Genomic DNA, 18,171 nt, shown 5'->3' with positions numbered 1-18,171 from the left:
CTCCCGAATCTTCTTGCTGTTGAGATACGCCAAGGATTCATGATTTGTTTCCAAGATGATCTTTTCCCCATTCAACAAGTTCCGAAAATGTTGTATAGCCCAGATGTTTCCGAATATTGCCTTCTCACATTCGGAGAATTTTGTCTCTACTCCCCGGAGTGCTTTACTGGCATAGGCAATAATTTGTTTCTCTGTCTCTTGTCTCTGGTACAGTACCGAGCTGATACTGTGGTCTGAGTAGGCAGTCTCTAGGTAGTATTCCTTTCCTTTCTCGGGAAAGGCTAGGCAGGATGCTCTTGTGATCTGTTGTTTCAATTCTTTTTCTGCAGCTTCCTGTTCTGGTCCCCACTCCCATGGCTCGTCCTTTTGTAGTAGTTTGACTAAGGGTCGAGTGATCCCTGCATAGTCGTCCACGAACTGTCGGAGGTAGTTGCAGATTCCCAAGAAACTCCGGAGGGTCGTGACTGTGTTGGGCGACTTGAGTGCGAGGAGGGCTTCGATTCTGTTTGTTTGGGGTAGCAATCCCTCAGTGCCAATCTGATACCCAAGATAGTCAACCCTTTTCCGTGCCCATTGCCCTTTTTGTATCGAGATTTTTGCTCCTGCTTCTTTTAGTTGTTCAAGGGTATGTTGGAGGCTCTTGAGATGTTCTTGCCATGAGGAGTCCTTGACTAGTATGTCGTCGACGTAGACGATGGTGCCTCGCTCTTTTGCGTCGCCCATCGCCTTGTGGAGGAATATGTTGAAGTCTGCAGGTGAGTTCGAGTATCCGAACGGGCAGCGATTCCAAGTATACTGTATTCCGTCGAAGGTGAAGGCCAACTTGTATTGATCGGTTTCTTTTACTGGCATGGTCCAGAAGCCATTTGCTAGGTCCATTGTGGTGAGTACCTTTGCGCCTTTTATTTGGTTGAGACCGTGGTCGATTTCTGCCATGGGCCATCGAGATAGGGGAACTGTTTTATTGAGTTGTCGGTAGTCGATCGTGAGTCTCCATTTTCCCGTGGGTTTTAGTACTGGCCAAATGGGTGAGTTGTAGGTCGAGTTGCATTCCCGGATTATGTTCTTTTTGAGTAGGTTCTCTAGGGTTTCTTGGATCGATTCATAGGCGGCCAGTGGAATCTTGTATTGCTTCACGTATACCGCTGGTGCTCCCTCCAGTGTGGGAATAGATACCACATGTAGGTCGGTTTTGCCACAATCATAGGAGTCTTTGGAGAACAGGGAGTTGTATTTTTGGAGCAGTTGTCGTAGCTCGTCTCGTTGAGTGTCGCTCTCTAGGGCGTCTGCTGTTTCAATTTGTTGTTCTATTTGTTCTTCTATTGTAAGGACTCTTTTCTCTTGGTTTGGATCTAGGGCCTTCGTGGTTTCGGGCGGCTCAGTTTGGTGTTTTCTTTGTGTTAGTGGTGGCTGGATCGCCTTTGCTTCACTCGAAGGGGGTGAGCTCTTGCCCTTGGGCTCTCCCTTTGTTTCCTGTTCACTTGTTTGGCCACTAGTGGGCTGTCGATATTCTCTGGAGTGATGGTCCTTCGGAAAAACCGGCCGTGGGTCGGCTTCATTAAGGTCCTTTTCCCGTTCGTTGGTTATCAGTTGAGTGGTACGTATTTCAGCCGAAATCTTATTTTTGTCTTTGATTGTCGGTGGCAGGTCGTTGAGTTCTTGTGCTAGCACCTGGGTTCCTGTGGGGCTTCGTTCTTCTTCTTCGTCCTCTGGATCTCTAGGCCATTCCGGTATTGATTGTGCCCAGATTTGTCGGGATCCAAGGTTCACAATGGGTTTTAGCCGATTCAGTAGTTCGATCCCAATAATCAGTTCTTTTCCTGGGTATTGTACGACATATAGTGGATGGTTCATGTTGATCCCGTTGAACGTGAGCTTCATCATGACTTTGCCCAAAGGTCGCATGTGGGTCCCTTCGCATCCTGAATAGGTAAGCTTACTTGGCATCATCTGTAGTGCTTCATTTTTCCGCTGGAGGGCAGTCTGGAGTTCGCCAAATAGGTGATCGGAAATCATTGATATTTCTGCTCCGGTATCACACAGGCCCTGGCTGGTCAGAGTGTCTTGAAGTCTTACTTCCAAGTGGACTCGTCCGCCCGGTCCTACAGGAATTAGTTCTCCCAGATGGTGACCTCTACCCTCGGGTATCACCTCAGTGGCTGCTTCGGGGTTTCTTGAGCTTCCGATGTTCACTTGGGCTATCTTTGCGTTGGGTGCGTCCTCTTCCTGCATGTGTTCTATTGATGTCCTTGCCTTTGCTGTTTGCATGGGAGTCTTCCTGTTCTCTAGGGGTTCCCTTTCCATCCGGATGTGGTGAGCATATCGATTCCAGTTGGTTGGTGGTGGTCTATGCTCTATGGCTAATGAAGATGGCAGTGGGAGGCGGTATGGTGATTGGTTTGGTGGGCGTCGGCCTCCCCGGGGTGTGGGTGGTCCATCGTTCGCTCTCCACCCCCCGTGGTTGTTCCAGGATTCGCTTGTGTCGGCATTCCCTGGTGGTGGTTGTCGCGGGTGCCAGCTTACTCTTGCCTCGTCTTTAGATCCATTGTTCAGTGGTTGGCCGGTGGATGTTGGTTCTTGTCGGTTTGGCGCCCTCTCCTGGGGTTTTCCATGTTCGTCCCGTGTGATGTTGCTGTTGTTTTCAGGGGGTTCGCTTCCCTCTAGGTCGAGGCGTTCTTTATCCTTGGTGACGATATGTGTTTTGACTATGTTGGTTGTCCTCCGGCCGTTCACCCAGGCCGTGTGGGCCTTGCTTTCTATCTGGCGTAGGGAGGCCGTTTCGGGGTCTAACATCATTCCTACTATTCTCATGATTTCTGGCCTCAGTGATTGGAAGAACATCACTTTTAATATTTTCCCTTCTTCCTGGGCGTTGTCTACATTGCCTGCGTAATATGCTCTCTTGAGTCGGAGGAGGTAATCTCGTGGGTCTTCGTCTGCACGTTGCGTCATTAGTTTTGCCGCGTTCAACCCTTCAGATAGAGTGGAGTATTCCCCAAATCTTTTAATTACTGCCTGGCTTAATTGTTTGAAATCGTTCTTGACTCTGTGTGGCAGGGAGGCTACCCATGGTCTGGCATGTTCATGTAAGCTTCTTGACAATAAGCAGGCTTTTTCCTCTGATTTACCCAGACCCCGGATCTTAGCCTCCTGTCTTACAATAGCGATGTGAATGTGTATATCTCGATTCTTGTTCTGTGGATCAAAATAGGGAATCCTCACGAGCGCTTTGTCCATTAGCTTGAGGGTTTTACTGTTGAAAGAGTGTTGGTCATCATCGGTGGCGTCGGTTTCCGAGGAGTGCTCACTCGAGTCGTCTCTGCTGTCGCTGCTATCGCGTTTCCTTTGTCTGTGTCGTGGTTTCGCTTTATCTGACGAGTCGTGTCTGTCTCTTGGCTTGTTCTTGTGTTTCTTATGTTGGTCTCGTGTTGGCGTGCGTGGTCTTCTTGATTCGTGCCTATGTGGTGAGTGTTTCTGAGCTCGGCCTTCACGCCGTCCACCATGGGTGTGGTGTCTGTTCGGCGAGGTGCTTAGATTCCGATGTCCTAGCCTGGTGTTTGATTTATGTTGGTGCCGTGCGTCGTGACTGTCGTAATCACTGTGGCTGTCGTCTGTGGTGCGGGTCGGTTTTTTTTTGTGGGTTTTGCGTGACATGTGTTTCTCTGGTGAGCTGTCTGCGCTATCTGGTTGGTCATGCTTGCGTAGTGCGCGTCCCTCTCGCGAGTGATTTCTGTTGGTGGTTCTACGTCGGTCGTGTGTACGTGTCGCGTGTGTTTCTGGCGAGCTGTCTGCACTGCCCGGTTGGTCATATTTGCGCAGGGTGCGTCTTTGTGGTGAGTGATCTCTGTGGTTGGTTCTGCGTTGGTCGTGTGTGCGTGTCGCGTGTGTTTCTGGCGAGCTGTCTGCACTACCCGGTTGGTCATATTTGCGCAGGGTGCGTCTTTGTGGTGAGTGATCTCTGTGGTTGGTTCTGCGTTGGTCGTGTGTGCGTGTCGCGTGTGTTTCTGGCGAGCTGTCTGCACTACCCGGTTGGTCATATTTGCGCAGTGTGCGTCTTTGTGGTGGGTGATCCCTGTCTTCGAGTTGCTCGTGTTCTTTTTTCTCCGTTTTTATTTGTACTGCATATCCTGCCAATTTTTTTTTTATTTTTCCTTTCCCTCCAGCTTTGGGGTCGTCAGTCTCAATTTGTTTTGTCTGTATGTCTCCCTCCCTTCTCTCGAATTGTGAGGGGTATTCTTTGTGACGGATATTTTGATCGATACCCATACTTTTTGTGTGATCTGTCCCAGGATTGCACCCCCGTGGGTCGAAGTGTGACAGGCTGGTGATCCCGCTTGTGTGCTGTGTGTCAACATTTGTGGTTTTTGCCAATGTCTCTAGGTAGTGTACCTGCTCATCCAGGCGGGCTTGGAGGCGTTCTACCTCGTTTTGCATACTCCGTTTTTCAATTTTTTCCCTTTCATATCTTTCCTCATTCCAGGCTCTTTCTCGGTCTGTTTGTCGGAGGAGATACGAGTCTAATCTCGCTATTTCCGCAATTTTCACATCATGTTCGCTTTTGGCACATTTTATCAAATCCTTCAGAAGTATTGTTCGGTGTATCTTAATGTCGTCGATACAGCTCCCTTCCCATACGTCTCTATGCCTATCCTGCTCTGTGGCAGTCCGGCCTGTGCGTTGCAACACAATTTCCCGATAATCTTCCTCTAGTGAGTCCGTCGTCCCTCGGGAGGACTGATCCCCGTTATTGGGGTCACTCATTTGGGTACCAGTCTTAGAACCTTGTGAGTCGAATTCCGTTTTCGTGGACTCGAGAATTTATCTTAGCCTTAACATTTCTCGCGTGGCGTCAGCTGCCCTGACATCCCTTTTCAGAGTACTTGTAACAGTTGTATCAGAAAATGTAGTCAGTTTGACTCGAGCTATCTGTTATTTTCCGATTCAGAGTGCGTACCTCTAACACCATTTATCACAGGATGCAATTGGTTTGATACGATATTATCTTAATTCCACTGTCTCTGTTTTAACCTGCTATTCTGGGTTTTAACCTTAGAGGGCGTTTTTTGTTTTCCGCCCGTTCACAATTACCATGCAATGTTCGATCCTGATATTCTGGTTAACGCGAAGTGATTCATTCCATCATCCATGCAAAACACTGTCTGTGAGAGATCCCGGACGACGCCACCCATTTTGTTGTATGTGTTGTGATTATGAAATTTGATGAAAATAATAAAAATTAATAATTTCCCGAAAAATGCGCAAATCGCATTAATTATGATAGTGTGTGTATTAATACGCATAAATTATGATAATGCGTGTAATTATATGCATAAATTATGATAATCGTAGTAATTTATGCGGAGGCTTGCGATTATGTTAATGTGTGCAGTTATGATAATTTGCTTAGTTTCGTTTATCCAGAGTTATCAATCAGGATAACACGATTATCATAGATTCATTTACCGATTATCCTAGTGTGTGTTATAATATTTTAGGTCTCCATTTTCATATCTCATCACAGGATACAGTTGTCAAGAATAAGACAGTTTTGCATGGACTTGGAAGGAACACTCGATATGCTTCTGGATTACAATTTTATTCTAACAAGCACGTGACATTCTATCATGCAGGTCAAACATGCGTCAATAATTCATGGGCAAGATTATGCAATTAACTAATATGAACGACAAAAACTTATGCAGTTGTGACATTATGCAATTATGCAATATGAATAACGAAAACTCTTATGCATTTATGTAACTCGACGGCAGCAACTGCTTTGCACGATCAGTTGATATTGAACGCACCACCTCGAAATGGCCACCCTTTTTGAAACGAAAAGACAGTTTTTCTTTTAAAGTCTTATTCGTGTGCGTGCTGTGTGTGCGTTGTCCCCTCGTAATATTAATTGTGTCGTTAGCTTGTGTGGTGTGGTAGGATACGAACAGCTCCTGCTGCTCCCTCGCTCGGCGTGTCGCTCGGCTTTTGCTCTCTCTCTCTCTCTCCACTGCTGGATTGAGCGGCGTTGGCACGATGTTCCTTGAAGAAACTTGCTTGCTTGGCGCTTGATGGTTCCGGGGCTTGGTGCTGCTCGTGCGCTCTCTCTTTCTACTGCTAGATGACGAGTTGGCACGATGCTGTCCTTGAAGATGCTCGGTCGCTCGTGTCGCTCGGTGTCGCTCGGTGGCGCAAGGTGTCGCTCGTTGTCGCTCGTTCAGCGATCTCCGCCTTTCCTGCGGGTTGTTCGCTGGTCGTCACTCTGACGAGGAGCGATGCTTCGTTCGTGGCAGGGTGGACGTTGGCGTCTTTGTTGGCTTCACTCGCAGCTCTGCGACTCAGGGTAGCGATTCTTCTCAGGTGGTGCAGACCTCGGCTTGTAGCTACGCGTCGCTACTCCGCAAACCTCGTCATTCTGAATGACAGGAGCTTCTTCGTTGGCGGCGACGAGGAGAGATGGAGCCACAGCCCTGGAGATCTGTGATGGGGGCCAGAGCCCCTGTCGATCTGTGGTGGAGCCGAAGATGGGCTCGTAGCCCGGATGATATGTGTGTTGGAGCCGAAGCCCGGACGATATGTGATGGGGGCCAGAGCCCCTGACGAACTGTGATGGAGGCCAAAGCCCCTGTCGATCTGAGTTGTATGGATTTTCCTTCGGTTTATATCGGAAAATTCCACTCGGCTCCCCGAGTTGTTCAAAAGCTGTGTCATAAAACCTTCCTGTGGGGGTGGACCATCTGCGTCCGTGTGTGTGTCCGTTCGTGTGTTTCGCGTGCGTGTTTGTCCGTGTGTTTATTAGCTTTGAAGACACAGCTGTGTGTGTCGTTCTGGAAGAAAGGGGGTGGGGGCCTCGTGTCGGCTGCTTCAGAAGTTATCCATTAGCCAGACCGATGATTCGCGTTGAGTTAAAAAAAAAACATTCGAATCCATGTTTTGTTACTGAATAACATTTGTCGCGAAAACCTACGCGTTAAGCGAGCTTAACTATTCACTCCCTTGCTCTGGGATCACATCCTTTGTCTCACACAGCTTAAGTTGGTTTGGTTTGGAAGTTGAAATGCGACTTATTTGCTGCTTGGTTATGCCGAAACAGTGTTCACGATGTTTCATCGTGACCCGATCTCCCATGGAAATGTCATTTCCTGGTTTGTGCAATTTTTGCTGTCCGTGTTGTGGGAAGACAAAGGCGGTTGTTTCCACGGTGGGAGCACCCGGCGTGTTTATTTATTCGAAGGCGTGTGTTAATTCCCTTTGAGCCCTTGCCCCAACTTTTATGGGTGTCATTTCCTGGCTTGGTGCCTGTGTGTCGTGATCCTCTCGGAAAGACAAAGGCGGCCGTGTTGCTCGCTTCCCATGGGTGTTGTGTTTGGTTAATTTTGAGAGCCTTCTCCGCCCTTGATTCCTCTTCTACTTTAATTCCGTACTTATTATTTGACTTCTTGTGATTATTTGATCTGATATCCCGGCTAGGAATTTTGTTTTGGAGCGAAATCGATGCCATAATTATTCTTTGATGCTTCGGCCCGGCCGTGTAGATATTCTTTAAAGGTAAATAATGTCAGTATTTATTAACAATGATGGGTCGCGATTCTGGTTTTGATTGTCGTCTGGTTTTCAATTGGAGTGAGGATGGATACTGTTTGCTTAATCTTTATGGTTAAGTTGGTAACTTGTGTATTTAATATGGTTCAAGGACCCATCTGTGCTTTTTGTCGTCGATGCTGTTTCTTTGTTAAGAATATAATTATCTCTTCCTCCGTGTCTCCTGGTTCTGCAACCCCCCGCCTGCAATTCCCCCCCTCCCTTGTTCCTCTTGTGTGAATTTAGGGGAGTTTTTTTTTTTATTACCTTATTGCCCCCCCTTTCATGTCCTCTTTCCTTTGAAATGAGGTATGCGCGCATCTGTGGAAGTGTGGGGGCCTCTGTGGAAGTGTGGGGGCGTGTTCGTTCCCACGTGGCCGCGTCTATTAAAAAAAACGATATTATCTATGTTGGCAGAATAATTCTTAAAAAAAAAATATTTAAAAAAAATAAAAAGGGGGCATATACACAACACCATGCATGTATGATACGTAGCTTTAGCGATTTCATTTTAGGGTTACCATGATACGATACATTCAATGCATGTTAAAAGTTTTTATAGCAGATAGGATTGTTTCCTGAAAAAACTTTCTATTAAATTGCAGTTCATATAGGTAGGGGAAGAATTTACCTTATTTTTTAAATCCTTTATATTAAGTTCGCTTGCTTGCTTAGGACCGTGCAAATCTTTCGGTCGTTTTTTAACCCACTTCCCGTGATCCAATCGAGCTGACATTTTCCACACAGACTCGTTGTGCGTGACAATTAATGTTCGTGAAAAAATGTTTTCCAAAATTTTACACTTTTTAGGACAAAAATATTATACTTAATTACCAATTGCTTAATGGTGCAATGCAATCATCTGACCCATAGGTGGCAGCCATCTCAAGCCAGAGGACGAGAGGACTCTAGCCGCCACGCATATAAAGGATTTATAGTGAAAAACTTTGTTTTTACGGGTTATACTTATTTTACTTTACATTTTACTGTGCAATACAGTATTGTAATTAATAATTACATACAGTATATAGTTTATACAGTACGGTACTGTAAATTGCTGTTTTGCTAAATTATCACCATTCTTTAAGACTCCTGGGTAGGTTAGGCCATCTTCGACTTACGATATTTTCGACTTACGATGGGGTCGTCGTAACGCATCTCCATTGTGAGTAGAGGACTACCTGTATTATACGTTACTGTAGAATGTGCACAATGTGAATCATATTTCAGTTGTGAGGGTGCTGGGGTGATATGGGTGGGCAGGTAGGGGATGGGGGGATGGACACACTGAATCCGACAATACTAGGGGCAGTGACGTGGCCTGGTTGTAGCGCGTTCACCACTTGATCACTGAAAGTGTATTCATGATAACACAGTAAGTGCCATCTGCATCATGGTGAACGTTAAAGATTCCCTGATTTCATTCACAAGAGCAGGCCAATTGTGGTGCCAGCGTCAGGTTCCAAATTGTCCAAATGACCAAATTAACAAATTTTCTAGACAAACAAACTCTCAACTAAAAATGAACATTTCTCCAACACACCGGTGTGCTGTACTAGTGACGAATTGGCATGTTCTGTTTACGTGACAACCCTTACTAGTTGGCTGTGTCAGGTGGTGGCGGGTTTTAACAACACATTTATATATTTACGCGATCTAACCCAAAACCTCTATTATGGATGATATTGGTCGCGAAAGCCTACGTGTTAAAATGTATATAGAATGTATTTAAATTTGCACTCAAGGCACTTGTTTGCCCAAAGCCTGTTGCAGTATGCTCCTAGGCTGTCCAACATAGGGCAAACCCATTTAACGCCATACAGACACGTAAACCTGTGTCAGAAGGCCAACACCAACAGTTATCAATGCTTTGCGTAACACACAGCGGTGCTTGGCAAGGCTTTCGGTGAGCCAGACTAGCTAGCACCCGCTCCCCTACACACCAACCCACGCCCTTCCTTCCTTCCTGCCCTTCCCCGGCACGCAAAACCTTCGCCAGGCTCGACAGCTCTGTCTCTATATTCTTGGTTCTTTCGGTAAAGTCACGTAGAAGGGAAAAAACAATAAAATAATAGATTTTATTGTTTTAAAATAATACATTTTATTGTTTTATTTTTATTATTTTTTGTTTTTTCCCTTCTACGTGACTTTACCGAAAGAACAAAGAATATGAATCCCTGCAGTCACGAAAGCTTTAAATCGAAAGTTCTGTCTCTGTCCAACTAAATGCAGGGGGGGGGGGGGGGGGCTGCCAGCGATGCAGCAACTGACGCACACAATTATTAAAATTTTCACTGTGCTACAAAAAGCAATCAACAAAGTACATTTTTACAATGGCACATCTCGGCTTTTTGGCGATATTTTGGATAGGTAAGATGCAGCTTTTTTGTAAGCGGAGGCATGTACATTGTGGATGGTTCCACAGTGTTCTCATCTAGGCTGCTGCACTCTTACCAACTCCCATGTATCCTTCGGTGTAGTCAGGTTACATGCATATTGCTAAGTGCCCAGGATTAAACCGTATTTTTCACATCACAAATCATTTTTATTGGAACAAAAAAACACATCCAACGAATACAAAGATAACACTTTCAGAACCTATTAATAAAACATTCAACACAATAACAAGTATAAAATAGGTGATGTTTCAGGCAATGGCACTTCTTCATCGCAAACAAATAAGAGGCCATGTGCTAGGCAGACGGACCATTGCCCAAAATAACACATTCCTGCGGAGGGAGCTGGTAGGAACTTTGGGTTGCTCGGTCAATGGCCAGGGTCAACGGCGGCGTGGTGTATTCCGCAAATATGCCCGACTGTGAGGACGGGCATAAGCCGGCGTGAGTAGGTTAAACGTTGAGTTTTATAAGGGCACCACGGGGTGACCAGCCCCTCCCCACCCAGCCCCACCCTCCCCACCCAGCCCCTCCTCACCCTCCACACCCAGCCCCTCTCCACCCAGCCCCACCCCTCCTATTTTTGGATGCACGACGGACGGACACAATAATCCCCTGTGGGCTGGTGGAACCAGGTGGTTCCTACCAGTATGACATATATATAGTTCCCTGAGAATGATAGTTTAAGGGCCCTTCGTAAATTTAAATTTGTATTATTAGTAGTATAAATATGATTTCTATTTCGCCAATGTTATTGACGAATGTGCCCAGTACCGATGGTATGTGGCTGGCACCACACCTTTCTGCCTTCGTCTCCTCGATGCCTATGTTCACATTCCACCAGATACACATTTACAGCTGAGGCAACCTAGGGGAGTTCCAGGTTCCCGGCAATGTGAGCTAACCAATGCGCCATTGCTGTCCACAAAACACAAAAACACACATAAATAAAGAATACACCGAGGATTACATGCTGGTAAATGTTTCAAGTGCCTACAATTACAAAGCTGCCTGATGCTCCCATTAAAAGACAATGGGAGGTGCTACGGTGTGTTTTCCCCCACAAGCTCAGTCCTGAAAAAAATACAAACAGGAAGATACAATCTATACTGTACATATGCACACGAATTCAAACACATCCCCTGTACTTGCTCTACATTCCTGTAAATCGGTTGACATCGTCGTATCCCATAATTTGTATGTGTGCACGTCCTAATGATGCCTAACAAATTCACCTTATGGCGGGACCCCGGGGTCCCATAAGCCCCCGGCTCTCGCATAAACATGAAATTATAATGTAAACAAAAACTTTTCTCTTTTTCACCGATGGGTTGGAAGGATGGTGGCAAGTGTTGTCTTGTTAAACTATGCGTTTAAAACTGAAAACTACTTACCTGCAGTACCTCTTTTTAAATACACTATAAACAAAATAATTTACACCCCTCTGTCGATCATCGTGTTTCTCAGTGCGGATTTGTGAACACACTTTGTAAACAGTACATAAAATAGTACACGTTTTCAGTGCGCTGTTCATATTGTAACAAGCGTTTATACCAATGTTACTCTACAGAGCAGTGGGTCACCGCTCCTCTTATCCGCATTGATAGGAGCAGTATGTGGGGACTATGGCTTAACCGCAAGAAAAAAATCTATCTGCAGATATGCATACGAACAAGAGAAGTATTATCAAATGGGAGGAATTAGCAGTGCAACGCATCTCATCTGTTAAATATCTGCAGGTAATAGGATTGTCATCGATTGATCCTGGCTGCAGACATTGGTAGGTCACAAATAATAATGAGGATAAGAGAGCAGTTTCACTCTATTATGCATCCCGTTGTGACAAATAAAGGACTTGAGTCGTGTAGGTAGTTTGAGCAGCTTTGGATAAGACTTATGATCCTGCCCATACCCGAGCATGGAGTGCAGCATTCGCTTGTTCAGCTCGTGTGCACATTCGTCCTCGCTGCGCTGGGACGACATGACAACAGAATGATCCGCGCCAGGTGGGTCACGGTGTTTATGTGTGCGGTGGGACAAGTCGCCAAAATAAATTAATTACGATTTTTTTTTTGACCCAGGGGTCCCGCCATAAGATTCAAATGCCAAATTCACCACTGTCGATCTGCAAAGGCTTGGGGCCCCATTTCACCCCTGAGTTGTCTGCACTGTAAGTGAGATGCTGCCTGTCAGCTAGACGGGCAGGGACTTTATGAGATAGGATAGATATGGCATGATTGTACCACAATACCACATCTAAATTAATTTTACATTTATTTATTCCATAATCGGTACCTTAGCCAGTTTTTTGTTGCTATTACCCCTCCTCTATAATGAGATATTGGCTGTTCTCATTTGACAGATTAATTATCTACCATGCTGCAAGGTATAGAGAAACAATTAGCAAATAACCTACCTGTACAGAACACGAATACAGTACCTGAATAAATCAACTAGTGACAATGACGGGAGGAATGCAAGTACAGACATCCAACCAACTAGCCAATGACTTTGACGAAGAAAACGTTCCTTACTCTTTGGTTCTTTCGCTAAAGTGATGTAGGTAGAAAAATAATAGATCACGACGTTTCGATCGCAACACATGCAATCGTCATCAGGTGGGACAACCACAGCAAAAAAAAACTGCTGAAGTAGTAGTCTGCTGAAGAAGTAGTTTTTTCTTGCTGTGGTTGTCCCACCTGATGACGATTGCTTGTGTTGCGATCGAAACGTCGTGATCTATTATTTTTCTACCAACGTGACTTTACCGAAAGAACCAAAGAGTATGGATTCCTGCAGTCACAAAAGCTTCAAATCTAGATTAAAACGTTCCTTATACCAAAGGAAACTTTCCCAACCACATCCCAGGTGACTATGTTCGGCGATTCTTTGTATAATTAGATGTGGCTGCATGCAAAACAACAACAGTTCTCCGTGTCACATGCTATTTGCTCATTTTGATTGCATGAGACCAGGTGCCGCATATTTGCACCATGATTGTCTGTAACCGAAACCTAGTCATTTAAAATACATTATTGTTCCAGGTCAACTCACAGCCTTCAGCAAGAGCAGTTTGATTTGCAATACCCACTCCAAGCATATACTATAATGTGAAAAATGCTGAGTCGAGAGAAGAGGAAAAAAATAGTTTTGAGAAGTTATCTTCAAAGGCATTATAGTAATCACTTGAACTGCCACGCACAGAAATTGTAACCTTTATACAGCTATAATATACACCCAAAATAATAGACATTAACATTACATTCTGCACAAATGAACAGTGGTTAATGTATTGGAGAAGTCGCACAAAAGCGATATGGCAGTATTTAAGGCACATGTAAGAGTATTTTTAAGGCACATGTAAGGGTGCAACAAATGACTGCTTGGAATTAAAATGTGGCCACTTTTCTGTATTTGGATCCAGCCAAATAGCAAATACAAAAGAGCAGAGCCGTCTTTTTTATAATTAACTATTGTTATCATTTTACTCTAAGTAGCTTTTTTCGGTAGAGTAGCTTATTAAATTGTCATGATCGTGAGAAATAATGTAATTAGGTTGAATATCTTGCACTGCATGTATCTGTTGTGCTCACATGACAAAAGTTACTTGCTTTTTTTCTCCATACATCTCTCCTATCTCCTTTATCTTTGTGAAGGAACTCTGTTGAATGCATCTCTCTATTATCTCTTATCTCATCTGAATAAATATTTCAATGATTGAATATGCATTTTGACTTTTATTACTGTTACTATGCGATCCAACCCAAAAAAAAACGTTATTATGGTTTAATTTGGCTGCATCTCTCATTTACAGCTTGCCTGAATACATCTCGTTACATCATCTTTTTTTACTTGTCCGAATTAATCTCTCCCCAAAATCAGATCTATTGTAGTGCATCTATAAATTAATAATGCTGTATATTTACAGCCTGGTATGTGTATTCCTGTCACAAAGCATATGTACTTGTCTTGAAGTTGGTAAATAAGGGCATCATTGATGAGCTTCATACCCACATTCTTATATGCCTGGGCTATTGCTCTCTCATAGGTGAACCACATTCCATGACAAACAAGTCTGTGCATGAAATGGAAAATTCAGACCTCAGCAACATACTCCATTATTCTTCTTTCATGTGGCATGTTGCAGATATAAACTGATTTTTTTTTTCAACAAAAAAGTTATAAATTTAAGTCTGTGTTCTAAAGCCATGTGATGGTTGTAAGGTATCCCATCACATGAGATAAACAAATGCTACCACTTTCACGTGTGTATCATGGCACATTTTATCAATTTAAAACCTTTTTTTAAGCACCGGTGAAAATTCCACCAAATAAAAAAAAATCAGCTGGCATAAGTTTAACACTTTGGCACATGTGAAAACGAAAAGCCATGATGTTTTTATAAGACCAGCCAAGAAGCTGATACCAAAAATATCCATGAAAGGGTTATCGCGCCAGAGCAATCTCACAAGGAGCCTCACATGCAGACTTCCCAATCAACCTCTACATCCCTCCAATCCCTATGAAGGCTGAATCTTGTGAAGTACAAGCCAGCTCAAAACACAGAGCCACATGCACAAAGCACAAAGGTCCTCTTAACGAGGGCTACATTAAATAAAATAGATATACTGTACTGTATGTAGTATTTATTGTCATCAAATTGATTATGAAAATACTGTTGCTTTTGAAAGTACACTAACACACAATAAAATGAATTAACCAATCGTTTTGCTTCCGCTTACACTTACCCACCCATTCATCCTCTCTCTCTCCCAGCCAGGCATCAAATCTCCCACTGACTCACTCAGACATTCACTTTTCCCACTACCTCACTTGAACACTCTCCTATTCAGACCCTCATTCACTCACTCACTTTTGCCCACCTCATCCACCACATTCATACACTCATGTCCCCACTCACTTACACACTCACTATATACACTCACCACGCAATATCTACCCAGATACTCAACCACTCCTTTATAAATTCAACGCTGCCGAAAACTCACCCACTCATTCAACAACTCACCTCCCCAATCACCCATCCATTTCAATATGTAGTACACACTATTAAGATTTCTCACCCAGCCACTCGCACGTTGAGCGATTTATCCAGCCACTCTTTCACTGAAGCAGCCATTCAGCCAGGCACTCACAAGTCACTCACCGACTCAACCTTCACTCACCCTGTCACTCAATGATCCATTCACATAGCCAGTTACCCGTCAATCCACATACTAATGCAGCAATGCATGTATCCTGTCAACCAACCAGTTACTTATTGCCCCACGCACTCGGCCATTTATCCACGGAGCTGTACTAACCATAACCCACAGCCACTTATAGCACATTATCTGGCTCACTGAACCTGCCTTTAACAAAGCCACTCACAAATCCAAGCTCTGATCGAGCCAATCACTGACCCACTCATTCACTGACTCACCCAGCCACTGGCTTGGTCACTTTATCGACAAATTTTTTTCCCTCCGACTACCTCACCCAGTTACCCAACCGCACACCCACCCAGCCATTCTCTCACCAACTTTATCATTCCCTCGGCTACTTACTCACCCTCTCACCCACTCCTACACCCCACCACTCCTTCACACACACACACCCATCATCGACTTCCTCTTCGATTCACCCACACACTCACTTAAGTCATCGATTCACAAACACAGGTGTCGGCAAACTGCGGCTCTGAAAGCACTGTTTCGTGACATTATTTATTAAGGTCCACGGTTCCGTATTCACGTGCATTGTGGCTCTTGAAATATTGCGTTTTACAGATTTCAAAAAAATGTCTCTTCTTGTTATTTTGGTTTCCCATCCTCTGCACTTACACAACTCATCACCTACTTAATCATCCACCCTCTCACCTACAGACCCAGGCCACTCATTAAAACTTGGTGAAACTACCAACACATCCAGGGCACTCACCCCATCCATAGCTACCCAACAACAAAAAGGCGCCGTTCGTCACCAGGTGGCGGTGGCGTCAATACGGCGCACGTGCCAGGCTAGGTGCACTTTGAGGCCACGTGAAGTGCCGAAGGGTCGCTGACAGGTCACGGGACAGACCCAAGTGCCACGGGTTGGCTGAGATGACTGGCAGATGCACCATCAGCTGTGCCCCCCTGCTGTGCCAACTTGCTGTATTTTATCTGCCTGACGCTCCGCTCGTTGTTGTGAGCGTCGCTCCTCTGCCCTCCGTTGCTGAAGGGCGACTGCCTCCAACGTCCTTCACGAGCCTCCTCCTCCTCCACAGAGGCCGATCTTGACACCGCTGGGTACCAGTCATCGGCAAGTCCACTCAGCTCCACATCCTCCCGTACCGCACAGGTCCATCACTTCTCCTGAACCCAGCCACGCACTTCACCCAGCCACTCACCCACAGACTCACTCCATAGCTCGCTCGCTCGCTCAACCACCCAGCAAAGATCGTACAGCCCACGTCCCCCACCTGCGATCTCTCGAATCCGTCGGGGTCCCCAACACCGCCCGTCGCCCGCCTGCTGAGCACCCGCGGCAGCTGCGTGGGAACCTGGCGGATGGAGCTCGGCATCTTGTCCATGGCACCCGCGCTTTTGCTCTTCGCGGGTACCACTTTAAAAACACATCAAGCAGCAAGGGCAAACGGGCAACGGCAATTGACTACGGGGAACAGTGAGTTCGTCGAGAGAGTAGCGAGAGAGAGACGTCAACACCGCCGCCGCCGCCGCTGCCGCCGCCGGGCGTGAGGCGACTCGCTGCGGCCGCGTCTAGCCGCTCCGTGCGGTCCCGTTACTTGCAGCGGGGAACTTAAGGGCGCCGCGGTGCACGCCGGGAGCACGGGGCACCCCCCCCCCTCCCCGCTCTTTCCCCCCCTCCCTACCCCCCCAACACCCCCCGCCCTGCCCCCCCCCCACACACCCCCGCCCTGCCCCCCCGTATCCCCCGCCCTGCCCCCCCGTACCCCACGCCCTACTCCCACACTCCTACCTATTCCCCCCCACACCCCCACCCTATCCCCCCCCCCCGGATCCCCGACGCCCTATCCCCCCCAGAACCCCCACCTTATCGCCCCCACACTCCCACCTACCCCCTCCACACACCCCGCCTTATCCCCCCACAACCCCCCCCCCCCAACATCCCCCCCCACATCCCCCCCCACACTCCTACCTATCCCCCCCCCCCACTCTCCCACCTACCCCCCCCCCACAACCTTCGCCACCCCCCCACACCCCCATTTCCCGCTCCCCCCAATTTTCTCGAGACCCGCCCCACAGCCCTGCCCTATTAAACTAACCCCGCCCCGCGTCTATCTAGCCCCGCCCCGCGTCTATCTAGCCCCGCCCCGCGTCTATCTAGCCCCGCCCCGCGTCTATCTAGCCCCGCCCCGCGTCTGTCTAGCCCCGCCCCGCATCTATCTAGCCCCGCCCCGCGTCTGTCTAGCCCCGCCCCGCGTCTATCTAGCCCCGCCCCGCATCTATCTAGCCCCGCCCCGCGTCTGTCTAGCCCCGCCCATGTCGATATATTAGTTTTAGTGATTTGTTTACCTTTCCTATAACTTTGCACTCGGGCCGTGCTTTTTGTATTGTGTGCTGTTGTAACGTTGTACCCTCCCCACCCCCACTCCTCTAATGGACATTTGTGAAAAGTGCTTGCTAGCTCTTCGGATTGCTCCATCTTCAATATTCTGATAAGTGGGTCGCGTGCTGGGAGAAGACGGTGGGGGGCGCAGAGGGGGTTGGTGGGGGGGGCAAGCGGCAAGATGCAGAGTGAACGCGCGACTTGGGACTGGGGGCTCCTGTTGCAGCAGCAGCTGCGGAGGGTGAAGGCAGTTCGCTCGCCCCAGCCGCCAGCATGGCATTGAGTAGCACCGCGTGGCGAGCATGCCACGTGAGAAGAGGTTTCACCTCCGAGATTTTGAGACGTTCTCAAATACGAGGACACTCCTGTTTCCGAAGGGGTGTTTAGGGAAAAAAAAGACTTGCAACATGAATGTTAAGCTCAGTATTCCGGTTTGGTTTATTTATTGTGGCGGTCGGAAGTTTTTTTCCCCCCTTGCCAATTTTTTTAAATCCATATCGTTATCCATGATCTATCCACTGCAGGATGAAGGCCCTCCCCATGTCACGGTCTCGAGATACAACGATACATTTCGCTCCTACACAGTAGCTGACCTCATTGTTCCATCGCATTAAGGTCATTCTCT

General features: G+C 46.6%; 1 protein-coding gene across 3 annotated transcripts in view; it reads right to left on the bottom strand.

Moving 5' to 3' along the window:
* Nucleotides 1–16,755, bottom strand: part of LOC133348558 (huntingtin-interacting protein 1-like) — a 133,826-nt gene extending 117,071 nt beyond the window's left edge. For all 3 annotated transcript variants that reach the window (XR_009755809.1, XM_061561439.1, XM_061561440.1), the window contains exon 1: nucleotides 16,438–16,755. Coding sequence is in view for 2 of the 3 variants with exons in the window: in XM_061561439.1 (XP_061417423.1) it covers nucleotides 16,438–16,548 (111 nt within the window). In the remaining variant the exon portion in view is untranslated. The remainder of the gene's footprint in view (nucleotides 1–16,437) is intronic.
* Nucleotides 16,756–18,171: the final 1,416 nt, after the last annotated feature.

The sequence above is a fragment of the Lethenteron reissneri genome, chromosome 27 (assembly GCF_015708825.2).
Source record: "Lethenteron reissneri isolate LAM-NWPU_2019-01 chromosome 27, ASM1570882v1, whole genome shotgun sequence".
Taxonomy (NCBI): domain Eukaryota; kingdom Metazoa; phylum Chordata; class Hyperoartia; order Petromyzontiformes; family Petromyzontidae; genus Lethenteron; species Lethenteron reissneri.
This window is presented reverse-complemented; position numbering and strand designations above follow the sequence as displayed.